Source organism: Orycteropus afer, unplaced genomic scaffold (genome assembly GCF_000298275.1).
Source record: "Orycteropus afer afer isolate SDZICR_OR568_19922 unplaced genomic scaffold, OryAfe1.0 scaffold00460, whole genome shotgun sequence".
Classification (NCBI taxonomy): Eukaryota; Metazoa; Chordata; class Mammalia; order Tubulidentata; family Orycteropodidae; genus Orycteropus; species Orycteropus afer.
The window spans coordinates 395,018-415,263 of record NW_006922047.1 but is presented as its reverse complement, the minus strand read 5'-3'; the positions used below and the strand labels follow the sequence as shown (position 1 = coordinate 415,263).

The following is a 20,246-nucleotide window of genomic DNA, read 5'->3' as shown; positions in this document are numbered from 1 at the left end:
GAGCAGGCCGGAGCGGGCCGCGGGCCGCGCGCCGAGGGTTGCGCTGTGCAGTCCCTCCGCGCCCCGCCTGGGCGCACGCGCGCTCCTCTGCCGGCCCCTCCCTCCACAGGGACCCCTGGCGGGTGGCGCGAGGACATGGCCAGCGACGCCGTGCAGGTAGGCGCACCTGCGTCGGCGGCGGTGGGGCGACCAGATTGTGCCGGGACCCCCGCCCGTGGCCGCCGGGGTCCCCCAAAGTGGGATGATGAGGCGGGGCCTCCGAGCGCCCCGCGCTCCCTCCCCGGGTCGGGACCCTGGAGCCAGCGTGGCCCCCTTCTCTGCAGGTGGAGGTACGGACGGGGAGGGGACCGAAGGACCGGGAGCCCCGCGGCACCGGGAGCTCGGCTCCACCCCGAGAATCTGAGGGGGCGCGGTGGAGGCGCGACTTTGGGTGTGTGTGGTTGGCTGTGCGTCCCGGTGCCTGGGCCCCCATCAGCCCTCCCCAGCGCTCGGTTTCTGGCAGGTGCCGCTCCACCTGAGGCAGGTGACTGGCGCGGTGCCGGGCGAGGGAGGATGCCGCCGGGCCCCTGCCCCTCCCCCGCACAACAAAGCTCCAGCGGCCCTGCCTCTGGACCGAGATTTAACGATGGTCCCAACGCCACCCAGATTGGCACCTGTTGGCGGAAGTGCCTGAGTCACCTCATTAGGTCCGAGGACGGAGGACCCCCACGCCTACCCTCCGGGCTGCTGGTCGGGACCTTATAGCCCAACTGGCTTGTGTTGGTCAGCAGACAGGGAATACTCCTATACCTAGGTTCCTACCTGCCCTCGGTTGGCATCAAGGCTGGGTCATCCCTTGTACACACACATACTCGTGACTGGCACAAAGCTGCCACTCAGCCAGGCTCTTTTCTGGCCTCCCAGTGCCATGTTGAGGACATCACTGCCTTGGACTCACCTTCCCCATGTGGGACAAGCGGGCCAGGTTGACGTCCCACCCTCTTTGACTCAGTGAGCCAGATCTGAGACATGTCCTGTGCCTCTGTCTGTGCCCCCTTTAGCTCTTTACCATCCAGTCGGCTGTCCTGTGGTCTTTGTGTAACTGGTTCTGTCTCCTTCTGCACCTGCCCCGTCCCCTTTGTGTCTCCCCTGTGACCCCCTATGATATCCCCCTCAGTCCTGCTGATGGCCTGCCAGCCTTGCCGAGGAGCTGGGCGTATCTGGTGTTGCCGATCACACAAGGTCAGACCTTGGGGTGGGCGTGGGCCGGGGCCCCTGCCCCCATCCCTGGCCCAGGGAGGGCTGTGTAGGAGCACCTCTCCCCTGCGCGTGCATGCGCTTGGCACATACCATACTAGATGCCATCAAAGGCTGTGATTCCTGCAACAAGCCTTGACCCATGCCCAGCCCCGCTTTCAGCCGGTCTCCCGGCCATCCCTTTCTCACGGCTGCCTGGGCTGCTGCCCTGTCCCTCTGTCTTTCCCGATGTGTGCCTGTCTATTCTGTGTCCGGCAAACGGATGTCCTGTCCAGATTCCGGAAACGCCCAAGGCATTGAAATATCCGGACATGGGGGTCTAGGTCCCTGGCTGCTCTAGGGAGAGGGGGTTGCTGGGAACTCAGGCCCTGGGCCTGTGTTAAGGGAAGCAGAGATTCTCTTAGGCCAGGCTCTTGATTCCTGGGGCTGCCCTGTTGGCCCACGGGTGACCTCTTGTCCCTGGGTAGGAGTGAGTCACCCCAGGGAGGAGGACCCAGGAGGCTGAACCTCCTTCCCCTATTCTCAGTCCGTAGCTGCTAGAGGTGGACCCACAGTGGCGCTCCTCCTCTCTGGTTGGACTTTTCCAGTTTGAGCTGGCCTCAATCCTGGCTGTACCCCTGCTCTGCCTGCTGGAGAGGGAGTGTGTGAATGCTATCACTTCTTCATTGCGTGTCCTGGGCCCAGTGCCTTCGCCTCTCTGAGCTTTGGTTCTGCCATCAGAAAAACGGGGCTATAAAGGGTGTTTGCAAGAGAGAGAGACAGACAAGGCCACTCTTGGCAGATCCTTAATGAAAAGCAGGCATGGCCCGGGACTGAGTCTGTGTCCTTTAACCCGGGGTTTCTCAGCCTCAGCACTCCTAACGTTTGGGGCTGGATCATTGTTTGTTGTGGGGGGCTGTCCTGGGCACTATGTGACATTTAATAGCATCCCTGACTTCAACCCACTGGATGCCAGTAGTCTCTCCCAGGTGTGACAACCAGAAATGTCTGTGGACATTGCCCAAGTGGTGGGGCTAAGTTACCTTTGGTTGAGAACTGCCAAGACCTCTCCAAGCCTGTTTCCTCGCCTGTGAAGTTGGAGAATAATAGCAGCTGCTCAGGGTTATTAGGAGGGGTTGGTAGGATCTGTGCTCTTGGCCTGTGGTGAACCCTCCCCTCCCTGGGGGCAGCTGCCCTTGAGGTTGGTCAGCAGCCAGTGGTGACTTTCCTCATCTGTGAAATGGGTTCTCAGAGCAGAGGGAGATACACAGGAGCAGCACTTAGCCGCTGCTGGGATCCTGAGTGTCCCTTTTGAAATCCTGGCCTGCCTCCTGCTGGGTGAGGGTCCTTGAGATAAGTTTTGGCACCCCTCCGGACCTATTTCTTCATCTAGAGAATGGGGTGAAAATAGTGCCTCCCTCGTGGGGTTGCATTTGTTGACCTGTGGGAAGCTTCTGGTGACTACTATTATTAATAGTTGTATTTGAGCTGTTAGTGTGTGCTTGGCAAGTGTTTGCAGGCTGCTGGGTCATCCTCATCCCAGCCCCTCAGTGTTGTCCCCCCAGTGTGTTGACCTCAGGGAGACTCACTGGGCCAGGCGGGCCCCTAAGACTAGGTGCTGTGGTCAGCAGCAGTAGGCGGCTGGGCTGGGAGGAAGCAGGAAGTTGGAAGGCCTATGCCTGCAGGAAGAGGCCCCGCCTCTGCAGAAGTTGCTGTACTGACCCCAAAGGGGAAGTCGGGGACAAGGGGTGGGCGGGAGGGCCTGGCTGCAGGGACACGTGGAGGTATCAGCAAGGCTGGAGGCCTGTAGGAGCATGGGCTGGCTGTGAGGCTGCAGGGAATGTGGGTCCATGTGTGAGTGTGTGGGCTGTGTCCACATGGGTAGGTGGAATTGTGCATGTCCAGGTTCTACAGTGGCTTGTGTACATGCGAATGTGTGCAAACAAGTGCACATGTGGGTGGGTATGGGAATATGTACATATTTGTGAACCTGTGCTCTGTGCACACACCCATAGGTGTGGGAGTGCATATACATGTGAGTCCATGTTCTGTGTGCACACATCCACAGATATAGGAGCACGCACACAGTGTGAGCCTATGTTCACATGAACACCTGTAGATGTGAGCACACCCAACTCAGCCCCTGGAGCCTACACACACTAGTGGAAGCCTGTTTGCTATGTACACAGTAGTGAGGATGAGAGTGTGCATGCCCATGTACTTTGGGCACCTTCACAGCACAGGGAGGGAGCACAGTTCCCTGGTTGCCTCTGGGAAGCAGGCTCAGCCCTGGAGTGGGAGCTGAGGGAAAGCTCCCCTACATGCCCCAGACCCCCAAAGCCCCAGAGCTGGCTGGCCGCAGGGGTTGCTGGGAGCTGGCAGGAAAGAGGAAGTGGTGATGAGAGAGGCCCTGGCAGGGCTGAGGCTCAGGAAGAGGGCGGGGCCCTCACCCTGGACCCAGGATGGCGGAGCCTGATCCCTCTTCGGACCAGGAGCTGGAGGTGGGGGCTGGGTCCCTGTGGTGGGCTGGTGGAAGAGGACCCCAAAAGGGACAGGCCATGGGGGCACGAAATGGTGCCTTGCCCTCCATACCTCTTAGTATTGGACTGAGGAGAGGAGATGGGGCCCTGACCTCTAGTCTCTCTGTTTGGAGGAAGAAAATATTTGGAGCCCTTTGGGGCTCCCAGGTTGGGGGTGTAGAGAAGGAAGGAGATAAGGCCTGTGCTTGGAAACATGTAGTTTGGGGGGGGAGGTGGGCCCACCTTTAAGATCTTGTGGGTCAGGGAACAGGGAAGGGAAGACAGGGCCTAATTTCAGGACCTCCTAGTTTGAGGGGATGGCAGAAGGGAAACAAGGCCTATCATTGCGATCTCTTAGATTGCGGGGGACAGCAGAGGACAGGCAGGCCTTCCCTTGAGACCTTCTAGTTTAGGACAGCAGAGGAAAAATGAGGCCTACCTGTTAGTTTGAAGGGGATGGGAGAGGGGAGGCCAGGCCTACCCTCAGCACCCTCTGGTTTGAAGGGGACAGCAGTGGGGCAATGGGATATGCCCTAGGGATCTCCTACTTTGAGGGGAACTGCAGAAGGGAGATGGATCTCTTATAGGGTCTTCCTAGTTTGGGGGACAGCAGAGGAGAAATGGGGCCTACCTTTGAGACCCTCCAGTTTTGGGGTATAGTGGTAGGGCAGTGGAGTCTGCCTTCCAGAATTCCACTGCATGAGGGATAGATGGAGACTGGACTGTTCATATGGGAGTCCCTAGTTGGAAGGGCTGGAGGAAAGGAGAAGGCCTGCCTTGGTTCTTTGTTGTGTGAAGGAGTTAGAAGCAGAGACAGGACCCTGCCCTCACCTCCCAGTTTAGGGGCTCTGAGGAGGTGGAGCAGGCCCTGTCTTTAGGAGTCCTAATCTGGGAGGATATGAGGAGGCCAGGCCCTGATTGACTGAGGTTGTCGACCCCCCAAAGTTGTCCCCCACTGACCCTGCTCTGTCCCACAGAGCGAGCCACGCAGCTGGTCCCTGCTGGAGCAGCTGGGCCTGGCAGGGGCGGACCTGGCAGCCCCGGGGGTGCAGCAGCAGCTGGAGCTGGAGCGAGAGCGGCTGCGGCGGGAGATCCGCAAGGAGCTGAAGCTGAAGGAGGGCGCCGAGAACCTGCGGCGGGCCACCACCGACCTGGGCCGCAGCCTGGGCCCCGTGGAGCTGCTGCTGCGTGGCTCGTCGCGCCGCCTCGACCTCCTGCACCAGCAGCTGCAGGAGCTACATGCCCACGTAGTGCTGCCCGACCCTGTGGCTGCTGCCCGTGGTGAGCTGGGGCTGCTGGGGGTGGGGGATGCGGGACTCTAGGGGTTTCCACTAGTCGTGGGCACCATCTCCATCATACAGCCAGGCCAGCAACAGATAGTCTACCATTTCCGCTGCCCCCAGAGAGCCGGCCTCAGTCACAGTGACTCTGTCTCCAAACAGTCATAGCAAAGAGTGAAACCCGCACAGCCACCCCACACCCAGATCTCACACTGACAGCCAGATGTACATGCTGTCATCCACACCTAGACACTCAGACATACATGCTGTCAGCACCCAGCACACAGTCACTCCAACAACCAGCAGCTCCCAGAGACTTAACCTTCTGTTACACCAACACCCTGACAGTCACACACATAGTCACACCAATACCTGGACAACACCAAAGACTGCTGTACTGTCATATGAATACACAGAGACTTTCCCATCTGATGACACCAACCTCCAGAGATTCACACACAGTCTCACTAACACCAACCAGTGCCCAAAGCCTTCCGACTGTCACCTGAATACCCAGAGATTTCTGCCACACCAATACCTGGACAATACCCAAAGACTCTCACACGCATCACTTCAACATCTAGAGACTCTCACCCACAGTCTCACCAACACCTGATGACACCCAAAGAGACACACACATCACGTCAGTATATGGAGACACAGTCTCACACACACACAGGCAACACCCCAAAATACAAAAACTGTCACACAAGTACCCAGAGATTCACACACAACCACCCAGTATGTATGGAGCTATATAGTCCACCAACAGCCAGGTAGGTTTCTGTACAACCACACTACCTGAAGACTTGTCCTCACTTATACCAACACCTGGACCTTCCATCCGCATGAATATGTCAACACCTGGAAAAGATACCATCACGGCAACACTCCAAGATAGAGACAAGGACACAGAGAGGATTGGGTACAGTCACAGGTTACCTGGAGACCCCCCCAGAGTCACACCAATCTTCAGAGACTCCCACACATAACCATTCAGCACCTAGAGACACAAGTGGACTTACACACAGTCACACCAGCACCCAGAGGTCTGAGTGCACACCTGTGCCCATAGTCAGGAATGTCTGCAGAGTCATCCCATCTCCTGGAGTCCCACACAACCATTCTAACCCCTCAGTCCATTCCATGCCCTGCAATTCACAGACATAATCACATGCAGTGTGTAAATAGTTGGGGATTCCTGTACATGGTTGCACCAACACCCATGGAGTCACACACAGCTGGAGACTTGCCTGAACTCTGTCATGCTGGGTCCTGCCCCCAGTCCTGAGGGGGGTTCCCTGTGAGGCTTAGGGTGCTTGGAACCTTCCAGGCACTGTCCTGCCTCCTGCCTGTCTGCTGGCCAACCACACCTTGTCTACCTGCATCCCAGGGGTGTGGGATAGCCAAGCTGGGCAGATGCTGTGAACAGAGTCCCCCTGAGTAGACCAATGTGAGGGCCATAGTGACTCTCTCTCACTTGCCCCCTCCAGATGACCCGCAGTCTCCGGGTGGAGGCAGCCCAGCCTGCTTGGCCACCAACCTGAGCCGTGTGGCTGGCCTGGAGAAGCAGCTGGCCATCGAGCTGAAGGTGAAGCAGGGAGCAGAGAACATGATCCAGATGTATAGCCACGGCAGCACCAAGGTGGGGGCTGCTGCATGCGTGCATACCTCCTTTATGCATGTACACACCCACATGCACCTACATGTGTGCACACACATGAATACCCACCCACATGTGTGTAGAGCAAGGGCTTAGGGGGTGGAGGATGGAGCCACTTAGAGCTGCCCTTATGGGTCAGGGACAGAGGGGCTAAACAGATGACTTGGAAATAGGACTTGGGGGGGGCAGCTCATGGGGGTATATGGGAAATGGTGAATGTGGGTGCTGTCAGATGGATACACAGCAGAGACTGTCCCCTATGTTCAGACAGTCACCCTCAGAGACTCAAGGGGAGCCACAGTCAGGGCAACACACAGACTCTCACTGCTGTGGGGTGTGTCTCTCACATACATGCACACAGCCATATCAAGGCTAGGACACACACAGACACACAGTTATGACAACACCTGACACACACATTGTCCTAACATCAGAGAGATAGTAATAACAACACTTAGAAACACTGTGGATAACCGCACACAGTCACATGGATCTCTAGAGGCATACAGGCACATGCACTATCATATACTGTCCAGAGACCAACCAGCACGACATATCTGAACATGCACACAATCAAATCCATACCCCGAGCCTGGCATTGTCCTGCAGACACATGTATCCTCAGTTATAACATCACACACACACACACAGACACACAAGCACACACACAGATCTACATCAACACACAGACTCACACAGCCAGACCTACAGCCAGAGAACGATGTGTTCACCTTGTCAGGAGACCACACGTGGTCATCTGCCTGTGTGCACACAACTGCAAATGTTATGTGGCAGGATACAACCCACAGACTATTTTTTTACCTTTTATTGGGGTGTAATGTATGCAGTAAAGTGCACAAAATTTAAGTGTATAGCCTGATGGATTTTTGCCTATGCACACATCACCCACATCAAAATACAGAATATCACCCATCACCCAAAAGCTTCCCTCATTCTCAAATACGTCTTGCATCACTGAGCTGGAATACTCTTCATTGCTGATTCCTGGCAATTCTTCCTTTAAGAACATAAGGTCTATTGCAACATATGCAAAAAAAAAAAAAAAAAAAAAAGATTCCCTCACACCCTCTCCAGGCAGTACCCAGACACACAGACTTCAATTGCCACAGTTAGTTTTGCCTGGTTTTGAGCTTCCTATAGATAGAACCAAGGTGCTCTGGTGGTGCAGTGCCCAAGGCATTTGACTGCTAACCAGAAGGTTGGTGGTTCAAACCCACCAGCCACCCTGCAAAAGAAAGATGGGGCAATCTGCTTTCATAAAGATTTACCACCTTGGAAACCCATGAGGGTCACTATGAGTCAGAAATGGGTATTTTCTTTTTTTTAAATAGATAGAACTAGGGGCCTCTGTGTGGCACAAATTATACTCAACTAGTAACCTAAACAACAGTAACCTAAAGGGGAGCTCTGGTAGTGTAGTGCCTCAGGCACTTGACTGCTATCCAGAGGGCTGGCGGTTCAAACCCACCAGCCACTCCTTGGAAGGAAGTTTGGGCAATCTACTTCCATAGTGATACTGCCTCGGAAACCCAAGGAGGGGTCGCCATGAGTCAGGTCTGACTCGACGGCACATAACAACAACAACAGTAACCTAAAGATTGGTGGTTCAGACCACCCACTGACACCACAGAAGGAAGGCCTGGTGATCTACTTCTGCAAAGAATTGAAAAAAGCACGGCCCACTGCCATTGAGTTGATTCCTAACCATAGTAACCCTAGAGGGCAAAGTAAAGCTGCCCCTGTAGTGTGTCTAAGGCGATAGGTCGGTATGGAGGCAGACTGCCTTATCTTTCTCCCACAGAGTGGCTGGTGGGTTTGAACCACTGACCTTTCGGTTAACGGCCTAATGCTTTCACCACCACTCCACCAGAGCTCCTTCCATTAAATTAAAGTCAGGAAAACCCTACAGAAGACAGTTCTGCTCTGCAACATGGAGTTGCCATGAGTCAGAATTAACTTGACAGCGTGGGTTTTGTTATTTATTTATTTACTTTTTTAAAAATGTAGTTAGAAACACCCACTCTGTCTTCTTTTCCACCCCAAGTTGTTGCTGTGGGTTTGTTAAAACAGCACCCACCTGGGGGTAAGGATTCCTCGGGAGGTCCCAGCTCTCAGCTTACGAAAACTGGCGAGCTGGCTCCGGTGTCCAGGCCCGGGGTTTCCCACTGGCACACTCTTGGAGTCAGAGGGCCCAGCTCAGTGACAAGGCCTGGACCTCCAACCTGACTGGATCTCAGATCTCACCAGCTCAGACACTGTGTGCACATTCCAGGCATATAATCAACTAATAAAAAGTGTGCTGAAGGAACAAAAACCTGTCCTTGAACCTGGTTAGATGTTTCTTGACCTTTCTTTCATGATCCTTCCACCAAGGAGCCTTTATAGACATTTTTTTCCTAATTGCCCTACCCCATGAAATTTTAAAAAATTATAGTAAAATGCACATAACATAAAATTTACCATTGTAATCATTTAGAAGCGAAGAATTCAGTGCCATTAGGTACATTCACAGTGTTGTGTAACCATCAGCACTATTTCTGAAAGCTTTTCATCCCCTCAAACAGAAACTCAGAGCCCCTTTAGAAAAAACTTCCCAGCCCTGACCCTGAGCCCCCGACAACCTCTACTCTACTTCCTGTCTCTGGATTTGCCTCTTGTGAACGTTTCATATAAAGGGGCTCATCCGACATGCGGCCTTTTGTGTCTGGCTTTTCTCGCTGAGTGTAACGTTTTTGAGGTTCATCCGTGTTGTACCCCATGCCAGTGCTTCATTCCTTTTCACGGTCAGATGGTATCCCATTGTATGCTGACGCGCACTGTATTTGTCCATTCACCTGTTGATGGCTACGTGGGTTGTTCCCACCTTTTGGCTGTCATGAACGGTGTTGCTGTGAGCATTAGTGTATAAGTTTTTATCTGAACATCGTCCATGATTTATTTATTTATTTTTAAATTGTGGTGAAAATAATATACAACAAAACCTTCATCAATTCAATAATTTCTACAGTTATAACTATACCCCATGAATTTTTAATCCTACAGATCAACCATATATCTGTCTAGGTGCTATAAGTATATCTATGCTTTATACATAAAAAGAGTAAGAGTTTCTGTCCCCTCACTTCCAGTTTCCATCTGTTTGAGGATGACTTAAGGAACCCTGGTGGCACAGTGGTTAAGTGCTTGACTGCTAACTTGAAGGTTGGTGGTTTGAATCCACCAGCTGCTCCACATGAGAAAAGACCTGGCAGTCTGCTCCTGTAAAGATTATAGCCTAGGAAACACTATGGTGGCAGTTCTACTCTGTCCTAGAAGGTCAATAGGAATTGGAATTGACTTGATGGCAGTGGATTTTTTTTTTTTTTTTTTTTTTTGGTGTGGGCTACCATGACCACATTGAGCATGCTTGGATGAGGCACAGTGTCTTATCTGAACAGAAATACAGTACAAAGTAGATGAAAAATCCACGACCAGTTCCCTGAAACTTTTACGTACATCGGGTCATGGGCTGTGATTGGTTGTGACCCTTCCTTCCTTATTTATTAATTTAAATTGTGGTTTGGATGAAAATCCAAACAGCAAATTCATTTTCCATTCAACAGTTCATACACATTTTGTTTCATCACATTAATTGCAATCCCTACAGTGTAAGAACTCTCTTCCCACTTCCTCCTTGTGGTTACCTTTTCCCTGTGTCCTTTTCTATGTATTCCTGCCCTCTAAGCTTTCTCCCTGTGCAAATGCTGCCCTTCTGATCTCTTGGTCGTGGTCATACTTGAACCCCTCATACAGCCCCTCGCTGACTGTACATTGTCTCATACACCCCTAGTCACTCTCCAAGACTCACCCATGTGTTGCAGTCAGGGCTACCCTGGCCATGGGGACCACTCTGCCAGGTATGTGTTGTCCTGATAGCTGACACAGACACAGTGCCTGTTGCGTACCAGACCTGGCTCAACCCTGCCTTCAGATTAGCTCCCTCAGTCCTCTGTCCAGTGGGGGTTGGCACATTGTGCGCATGAGGAAACTGAGGCCCAGACAGCTTGAGTGGCTGGCTTGAGGTGACCCATCTGGAAAGTGGCTGAGCTGGAATTGGAACCTGTGTGCTGCATCACTCCACCTAGGACGTGGGTGTGTACACTGTCATACCCACCACACGCACTCCAACACACGGTTGCCTGGGGATTACGCAGCATGGATGAAGGGCTTGTGGTCCAACTCCAGCTGCCTATCCTCCCTCTCAGCACCCATCTCTGCCCCTAGGACCGGAAGCTGCTGCTGACAGCCCAGCAGATGCTGCAGGATAGTAAGACCAAGATCGACATCATCCGGATGCAGCTGCGCCGGGCTCTGCAGGCTGGTCAGCTGGAGAGCCAGGTGGCCCCGGATGAGGCCCAAGGTGAGCACCCGCCCTGAGACAACTGGCCTGTTTCCTGCCCTATGGGGCTCAGTTCCCAGCCCACGAAAGACCCTTTTCTGGGGCAGGGAGGTGGGCACTGTGACTCGCTGTGCAACTGGGACCTATTCCTGACCCCCTCTGGGCCTGTTTCTCATTTGTCCCAGGCAAGGTTTGGACTAGATCAAGTATTGGTGAATTATGACCTATGGGCCAAATCCTGCCATCTGTTTTTGTAAATAAAGTTTTATTGGCACACAGCCATGCCCATTTATTTACTGCTGTTCCTGGCTGCTTTTATGCTACAATGTCGAGTTGAGTGCTTGCAACAGAAACTGTGAGATCCAAGAGCAGAAAATATCTACTCTCTGGCTCTTTCCAGGAACTATTTGCCAACCCCTGGACTAAATGGTTGTCTTGTCCTGTTCACTCCTATGTGTGTAGAACTGTGGGTGTCCACAGCACACGTGTGTATATGTATGTGCACACATGCATACGTGCCTATGTATGAATGCCCAGGGAAGTCTCACAGGAATATGTGGAAGTTGTCACCTGCACTTGTGAGAAGGGCTTGGTGTATTGTGTGTATGGATGACTGTGTCTGTGTATGTCAGTGTTATGACCTTGTGGGGACCAGGGGTTGTGTGTATGTCCTTGTAACAATACATGGAGGAAGCTGTAGGTGAATGAAATTTTATTTGTTTGTCCTGGTGAGAGGTAGTAGGACCAGTGAGAGGTGGTAGGACCATCTGTCAGTTGGTGGAGAGGCTTATAACTGGATGACAGTGTGTGTGTGTGTGTGTGTGTGTGTGTGTGCGTGCACACGTCTCGGGAGTGTCAGTGTGACTGTCCGTGTGATTGTCCCAGTTTATTGTACTGTGATGGCTGATGTGTTGCGATGATGCTGGAAGCCATGCCACCAGTATTTCAGGTGCCAGGAGGGTGGCCTGTGGTAGATAGGATTTCAGCAGGGCTTCCAGACACTGACAGGTTGGGAAGAAGAACCTGGTGCTGTACTTCTGAAAACACTAACAGTGACAACATTATGAATAGCAGCAGAACGTTGTCTGGTACAGCGCTGGAAGATGAGCCCCTCAGGTTGGAAGGCACTCAATGCATGACTGGGGAAGTGCTGTCTCCTCAAAGTAGCAAAAACGAAAACCAAACTCACTGCCATCGAGTTGGATCCGACTCATAGAGACCCCTCCTTGGGTTTCTGAGGCAGTATCTTTACAGAAGTAGATTGCCCAGTCTTCCTTCCAAGGAGTGGCTGGTGGGTTTGAACGTCTAGCCTTCTGGTTAGCAGTCAAATGTCTTAGGCACTACGCCCCCAGAGCTCCTCAAAGTGGAGTTGACCTTAATGATGTAGATGGAGTAAAGCTTTCAGGACCTTCATTTGCTCATGTGGCTTGACTCAAAATGAGAAGAAACAGCTGCAAACATCCATTAGAAATTGGAAAAGGGAATTATGAAATATGAACCTAGGAAAATTGTAAGTTGTCAAGAATGAATGCTTGAAGATCCACATCCAAGGCATTGTTTGGTGCTGTTGTGCCGGTTCCAACTCGTAGGGACCCAGTCCACAATGGGGGAAACATCGCCTGGGCCTGCACCGTCCTCACAGTCACTGCTGGGCTTGGGCCCATTGCTGCAGTCACTGTGTCAGTCCATCTTGTTGAGGGTCCGCCTCTTTTTTGCGGATTCTGTACTTTACCAAGCATGATGTCCTTCTCCAGGGCTTGGTCCCTCCTGATAACATGACCAAAGTATGTGAGACAAAGCCACTTTACCATCCTTGCTCTCTGGCTGTATGTCTCCAAGATAGATTTGTTCATTCTTCTGGCAGAGAATATTGAACATTCTTGCCAACACCCTAATATAAAGACATCAGTTCTTCTTCACTCTTCCTTAGTCATTCTCCAGCTTTCACAAACATGAGACGATAGGCATTAGTGAGCTGGAATGGGCTGGTATTGGACATTTTGAATCACAGTTATATGGTCTACTATACAACAACAAATTGAAGAGGAACAGCATTGCTTTCATTGTCAAAAAGAACACTGCAAGACCCATTCGGAAGTACAATGCTGTCAGTGATAGAATAATATCCGTATTCCTATAAGGAAGACTGGTTAATATGACTGTTATTCAAATTTATGCACTGTCTTAGTTATCTAGTGCTGTTATAGTAGAAATACGGAGTAGATGGCTTTAACAAACTCATTTTCTCAAGTGTGGAGGCTAGATGTCTGAATTCAGAGTGCTGGAAGAAGAGGAAGAAGATCCTTATCTCTTCTGAGCTTCTGCTTCCTGGTTCCTTGGAGATCTCCATGTGTCTTGGCATCTAATCTATCTTACCCCATCTCTGCCCTTAGCTCACATTTAATCTCTTAGATTTCAAGAAATCGACTCAAGACACACCCTATAGTAATTTTGCCTCATTCATGTAACAAAAACAACTCATTCCCAAATGGGATTATAACCACAGGCATAGACATTAGGAATTGCATATTTTGGGGGGACATAGTTCAGTCCATAACATGCATGAACCACTAATGCCAAAGATGAAGAAATTGAAGATTTTTTTTTAACAACTTCTGCAATCTGAAATTGATCAAAATGCAACCAAGATGTGCTGATAATTTCTGATGATTGGAATGGGAAAGTTGGAAATAAGCAAGATGGATCACTAGATGGGGAATGTGGTCTTGGTGATAGAAAGGACTCCAGAGATGGAGTGATAGAATTGTCAAGACTAATGCCCTATTTGTTGGAAATGCCCTTTTTCACAACATAAATCACACCTGTATGTGTGGACCTCACTAGATGGAATGAATGTGCAAGAATTGAATCAACTACGTAAGTGGAAAGAGAAGATAGAGAAGCTCAGTATCATCTGTCAGAACCAGGCCAGGGACCGACTGGGGAGCAGACTGTCAGTTGATCATCTGTAAGTTCAAGTTGAAGCTGAAGAAAATGAAAACAAGTCCATGAGAGCCAAAGTATGACCTTGAGTATATCCCATCTGAATTTAGAGACTATTTCAAGAATAGATTTGATGCATTACACACTAATGACCAAAAACCAGAAGAATTGTGGGATGACATCAAGGGCATCATATGTGAAGAAAGTCAAAGATCATTAAAAAGGCAAGAAAGGAAGAAAAGACAAAAGTGGATGTGAGAATAGATCCAGAAACTTGCTCTTGAACATACAGTCACTAAAGCAAACTGAAGAAATGATGAAGGAAGAGCTGAACAGAAAAGGATGGCTCAAGTAGACAAAGTATTATAGTGAAATGTGCAAAAACCTGGAGTTAGAAAACCAAAAGGGTAGAACACATTCTGCATTTCTCAAGCTGAAAGAACTGAAGGAAAAAATTCAGGCCTCAAGTTACAATATTGGAAGATTCTATGGGCAACATATTGAATGAAGCAGGAAGTATCAAAAGAAGATGAAAGTAATACACAGACATACTGTACCAAAAAGAATTGGCCAATGTTCAACCATTTCAGAAGGGATCATATGATCAAGAACCAGTAGCATTGAAGGAAAAAGTCTAAGTTGCACTGAAGGAAGTGGTGAAAAACAAGGCTTCAGGAATTGATGGAGTACCACTTGAGAGGTATCATCAAACAGATGTAACGCTGGAATCTATGCCAAGAAATCTAGAAGACAGCTACCTGGCCAACTGACTGGAAGGGATCCATCTTTGTGTCCACTCCAGAGAAAGGTGATTCAACAGAATTTGGAAATAAGCAATATTGCCAATATCACACGCAACTAAAATTTTGCTGAAAATAATTAAAACGAAGATGTAGCAGTATAGGGAACTGCCAGAAATTTGAGCTGGATTCAGAATGAGGAATATTATTGCTGATGTCAGATGATCTTGGCTGAAAGCAGAGAATACCAGAAAAATGTTTACCTGTGTTTTATTGACTATGCAAAGGCATTTTACTGTGTGAATCATAATAAATTGTGAATAACATTGTGAAGAATGGAAATTCCAGAACACTTAATTGTGCTCATGTGGCACCTGTACATAAACCAAGAGGCAGTTGTTCAGAGAGAACAGGGGGATACTGCATGGTTTAAAATCAAGAAGGGAGTGCATTAGGGTTGTATCCTTTCACCATACTTATTCAATCTGTATGCTGAGCAAATAATCCGAGAAGCTGGACTGTATGAAGAAGAATTTGGCATCAGGATTGGAGAAAGTCTTGTTAACGACCTGCAATATGCAAATGACACAATCTTGCTTGTTGCAAGTGAGAATGACTTGAAGCACTTACTAATGAAGATCAAAGACTGTAGCCTTCAGCGTGAATTAATACTTCAACATGAGGAAAACAAAAATCCTCACAACTGGACCAGTAAGCAGTATCTTGGTAAATGGAGAAGAGATTCAAGTTGTCAAGGATTTCATTCACAACCAGTGCCCATGGAAGCAGCAGTAAGAAATCAAAGGATGTATTGCATTGAGTATATTTGTTGCAAAAGATGTTTTTAACATATTAAAAAGGAAAGATGTCACCCTGTGGATTAAGGTATACCTGACTCAAACCATGGTGTTTTCAGTTGCCTTTCACACATGTGAAATCTGGACAGTGACTAAGGAAGACCGCAGTAGAATTGATGCATTTGAATTGTGGTGTTGGCAAAGCATATTGAATATACTATGGACTGCCAGAAGAACGAACAAATCTGTCTTAGAAGAAGTATAGCCAGAATGCTCCTTAGAAGCGAGGAGGGTGAGACTTAGTACTTTGTCTCTTGTACTTTGGTCATGTTGTCAGGAGGGACCAGTCCCTGGAGAAAGACATCACCCTTGGTGAAGCAGAGGGTGAGTGAAAAACAGCAAGACCTCAACGAGATGGATTGACACGGTAGCTGCAGCAATGGGCTCAAATATAGCAATGATTGTAAGGATGGGGCAGGACGGGGCAGTGTTTGTTCCGTTGTACGCAGGGTCTCTGTGAGTCAAAACTGACTTGATGACCTAACACCAACAACAACATGAACCTCCACATGGCTTCTTGGGAACTGTGTGATGGCACATGTGCTGCTGGGGAACATCGTAACCATGGGGACAGTGCAGCCCTATGTCCATCATTGTAAAAGTTGTATTATTGCCTGAGTGCTTTGTGGCCGCAAGCCTGGGATGAGAGTGTGACTCTGTTTCTAAGATATTGTACTTGGGCATATGAGGGTTTGTGTGACTGTCTGCATTGTGAGTGTCCAGGTAAGTGCCACATACCTGTGGGTGACAGTACGACTGTGACTCTGTAACTGAGTACCACTATATGTGCTGGGACCATTATGCTGGACAGGAAGATTGTCCCAGACACAGCAATGTGTGTGACCATGACCTTGTGCTTGGTGGTGATTTTCTCGTATCTGTGTGGCATGGTGTCTTTGTGCCATTCATTGGGTGACATGGCTGTGTCCTGTGTTGGTCCATGACTGTGTCCCTGTGACTTCACGCTGTGTGTGACAGCCAGTCTGTTTTCCTGTGACATAGGGTCTCTGTGCCTGTCTGAGTGATGCTGCACTGCTCGTGTGACAGTGTAACAGTATTTCTTTTCCTGTCCAGGAGCCTCATCCATGTGGCAGGGTGATAATGTTCCTAGGACTCTCCCTGGGCAGAGGTCAGAGCCCTGAGGATTTGTGTCACAGTGTAACTGTGTCCCTCTTACTGGCTCTGTGCCTAGGCACAGAGGGTTGGTGTCACTGTGTATCCCTCTGCCCTATGATGGTGTGTATTCCTGTGCACAGGGGTGACGGGGATATGTCTGTGATGCTCGAGACTGACCCCTGTGACAGTGTCCTTGTGCATGATGGTGACGGGCCTGGGTCTGTGTGACAGCATCTATGATAGTGTTCCTGTTTCCTGCTGGTAGGAGGGATGAGAAGGAGGGGGCAGTGAGTGGTGATTTGCGTGTGTCCTGTGCCAATGTTCCTGCCAGTGTTTGCATGTCTGGACCCTAGTTAGTTGAACCTAGGTCCTAGGCTGGGCTCATCGTCTGGTTTCTGCAGGGGGTCTGGACCTGGGGGCGGTGGAGCTACGCATCGAGGAGCTACGGCACCACTTCCGAGTCGAGCACGCCGTGGCAGAGGGCGCCAAGAATGTGCTTCGCCTTCTCAGTGCTGCCAAGGCCCCTGACCGCAAGGCTGTTAGCGAGGTGAGTGGTGGGGCTTAAACACGGGCAGAGCTGTGGCGGGGGTGGGGCCTCAGCAAAGTGAGTGGGGCCTGGGCACCTCAACTGGGCCAACCTCAACTGGGCGGAGCCTAATCGAAGGGTGGGATGCTGCAAGGGGAGGGTCCCTGACTGGGGTGGGGCCAGTGCTAGAAAGCCTCTTCCAGGGCCAGGGCCTGCTTTTGGAGGAGCCCTGGGTTGGGACCAAGATGGTTAGGGTTGTAGGCCTCTAGGGAGAAGGAGCCCAGGGTGAGACTTAGCCAGTCTGGGCCAGGCCTGTGTCTGCACCTGGGGCCGAGCATCTAGTGCCCCCAGGCCGACTGCCCCCCAGCCTGGCCTCCTCACCACAGGCCCAGGAGAAGCTAACTGAATCAAACCAGAAGCTGGGGCTGCTGCGGGAGGCACTGGAGCGGCGCCTCGGGGAGCTGCCCGCCGACCACCCCAAGGGAAGGCTGCTGCGCGAGGAACTTGCCGCCGCCTCCTCTGCTGCCTTCAGCGTCCGCCTGGCCGGCCCCTTCCCTGCCACCCACTACAGCACCCTGTGCAAGCCCGCACCACTCACAGGTGGGCCCCACCCTCTGCAGCTCTGCAGTCACCACCCATGCAGTTTCCCTAGCCCCAGACCCTCAGCCCTGGTAGTCTGGGACCCACAGCTCCAGACCCTATGCTCCCATCTGGGAGCCCCACCACCCACACCCTAGGTCACCACCTTTTCCAGCACTGAACTCCCCATCATCCTACTGTCCTCTCCCTTCACTGTTTACCCCAGTGTCTAGCCCTAGACCCCATTTCTCTAGGCCACACACCCTGAATCCCTGCCCTGTCTTGCCATCTGATTCTGGACTTCTGTCTTCCTCCTTGTCCTATCCTAGCCCTCCCCACACAATGTGCCCCCCAACACCTATCTTGTTACTTCAGTACCAGACCCCTAGTCTAAGCCCACACTCAGAACCCCAGCCTTAGCCATCTGACCCAAACTTCTGAGCCCCCAGACCAGCCAGCCTCACCCCCGTAAATCCCCCTAGCCTGCACCCCTCCACCCAGCCCCTCCATAGACCCCCAGCTCTAGATCAGCATGCTCAGTCCTACCCTGGACTCCCCAGGTCTACATTGCTCTGCCTGATCAGCAGCCCCAGCCTCCTCCCTAGCACCCTCTGTCCCTGAACTCCAGCATCTCTATCCTGGCCCACCACAGCCTCAGCCCACAGGTCTTTTGTTCCATATTTCCAGCATCCCGCCACAGCCATCCTGGTCTCAGATGTCCCTGTCCCACCCACTTGCACACTGGCCACTTCAGGTCATGGTCACTTAGCCTGCAGGTCCCTTGCCTGACTCAGATATGGCCCCCACTGAGCCTGCCCCTCCTACAGGGACACTGGAGGTGCGTGTGGTGGGCTGCAGAGACCTCCCAGAGACCATTCCCTGGAACCCTTCACCCGCGGCGGGGGGAGCTGGGGCCTCCGACAGCCGTACCCCCTTCCTGAGCCGCCCAGCCCGGGGCCTTTACAGCCGAAGCGGAAGCCTTAGTGGCAGGAGCAGCCTCAAAGTTGAAGCTGAAAACACCAGTGAGTAGAGCATCATGGGATCTTGAAGGTTGAGGTAGAGTGTGGGTGGTGTCCTGGGATACCCCACATTTGCAACACTATAAAAACTAATGCATTCAAACTATGGCCCACAGGTCAATTCTTGTCCATTTCCTATTTTTGTAAATAAAATTTCATTGGAACACACACACACACACAAAGAATTTAATTTTACTTGGATCCACAATCAATGCTCATGGAAGCTGTTGTTGTTGTTATTTGTTGTTATGTGCCGTTGAGTCGGCCCCGACTCATAGCAACCCCTCCTTGGGTTTCCGAGGCAGTATCACTATGGAAGTAGGATTGCCCAACCTTCCTTCCGAGGAGTGGCTGGTGGGTTTGAACCGCCAGCCGTCTGGTTAGCAGGCAAGTGTCTTAGCCACTATGCTACCAGAACTCCCTCATGGAAGCAGGAGTCAAGAAATAGGATAATGTATTGCACTGGGCAAATGTGCTGCAAAAGGCTTCTTTAAATTGTTAAAAACAAAGATGTCGTTTTGAGTAGCAAGGTGCACCTGACCCAAGCCATGGTATTTTCAGTCACTTCATATGCATGTGAAAGCTATACAATGAATAAGAAAGACCTAAGAATTGTTCCCTTTGAATTATGGTATTGTTTAAGAGTATTAAATACACCATAGGGGGTAAAAAAAAAAAACTAATGCATTCATACAAAAATGTGTATATAAAGAAAGAAGGAATAACAAGAAATAGAATACTGCAAGCTCCCTGGAAGCTTGCACACTCATTCCTAAATTCTGTCTTAGAAGTAGCCACTCTCCTGACTTAAGATTTTCATACCCTTGCTAGTCTTTATAGTTTTAGCTCCTGTATATGCTTCTCAAAACACTGCAGCTTCATTTTGCCTAGTGTTTGAACTTTATATGAATGGAGTTACACAGAATGTTTTCTATAGTGCTGACTTCATTCAGCATTATTTGGGAAACTCAAACATATTGTTGCATGACACTATGGTTCATTCATTGTTATTGCTGTTTCATTGTCTACTGTATTAGATTGAGCATATCAAATTGCTGGGTATTTTTAGATTAAAAAATAGCTGAATATCAGCAGTAAGATTGTAACACAATATATATTCTTTCTCTTGGTAATGGACAGTGGGATATTTCTAGTTTGGGGCTATTATATAAACATGTACATGTGTATTTCCTGCTGTATACTTGCATACATTTTTCTAGTGTAAATACTTAGGAATGTATTGCTAGGACTTCCATATAGAATAAAAATTAATTTGGATCCCTACCTCACACTACAGGAGCTCTGGTAGCATAGTGCTAAAGCACTTGACTGCTAACCAGAAGGCTGGCGGTTCAAACCCACCAGCCACTCCTCGGAAGGAAGGTTGGGC

At 50.4% G+C, this 20,246-nt stretch overlaps 1 protein-coding gene across 1 annotated transcript in view; it reads left to right on the top strand.

Moving 5' to 3' along the window:
* Positions 1-3,677: 3,677 nt before the first annotated feature.
* Positions 3,678-20,246, top strand: part of PKN1 (protein kinase N1) — a 25,749-nt gene continuing 9,180 nt past the window's right edge. Inside the window, exons 1-7 of the mRNA XM_042782756.1 lie at positions 3,678-3,716; positions 4,712-5,015; positions 6,508-6,659; positions 10,962-11,097; positions 17,134-17,279; positions 17,645-17,858; positions 18,665-18,859. Coding sequence (XP_042638690.1) covers positions 3,678-3,716; positions 4,712-5,015; positions 6,508-6,659; positions 10,962-11,097; positions 17,134-17,279; positions 17,645-17,858; positions 18,665-18,859 — 1,186 coding nt within the window. The remainder of the gene's footprint in view (positions 3,717-4,711; positions 5,016-6,507; positions 6,660-10,961; positions 11,098-17,133; positions 17,280-17,644; positions 17,859-18,664; positions 18,860-20,246) is intronic.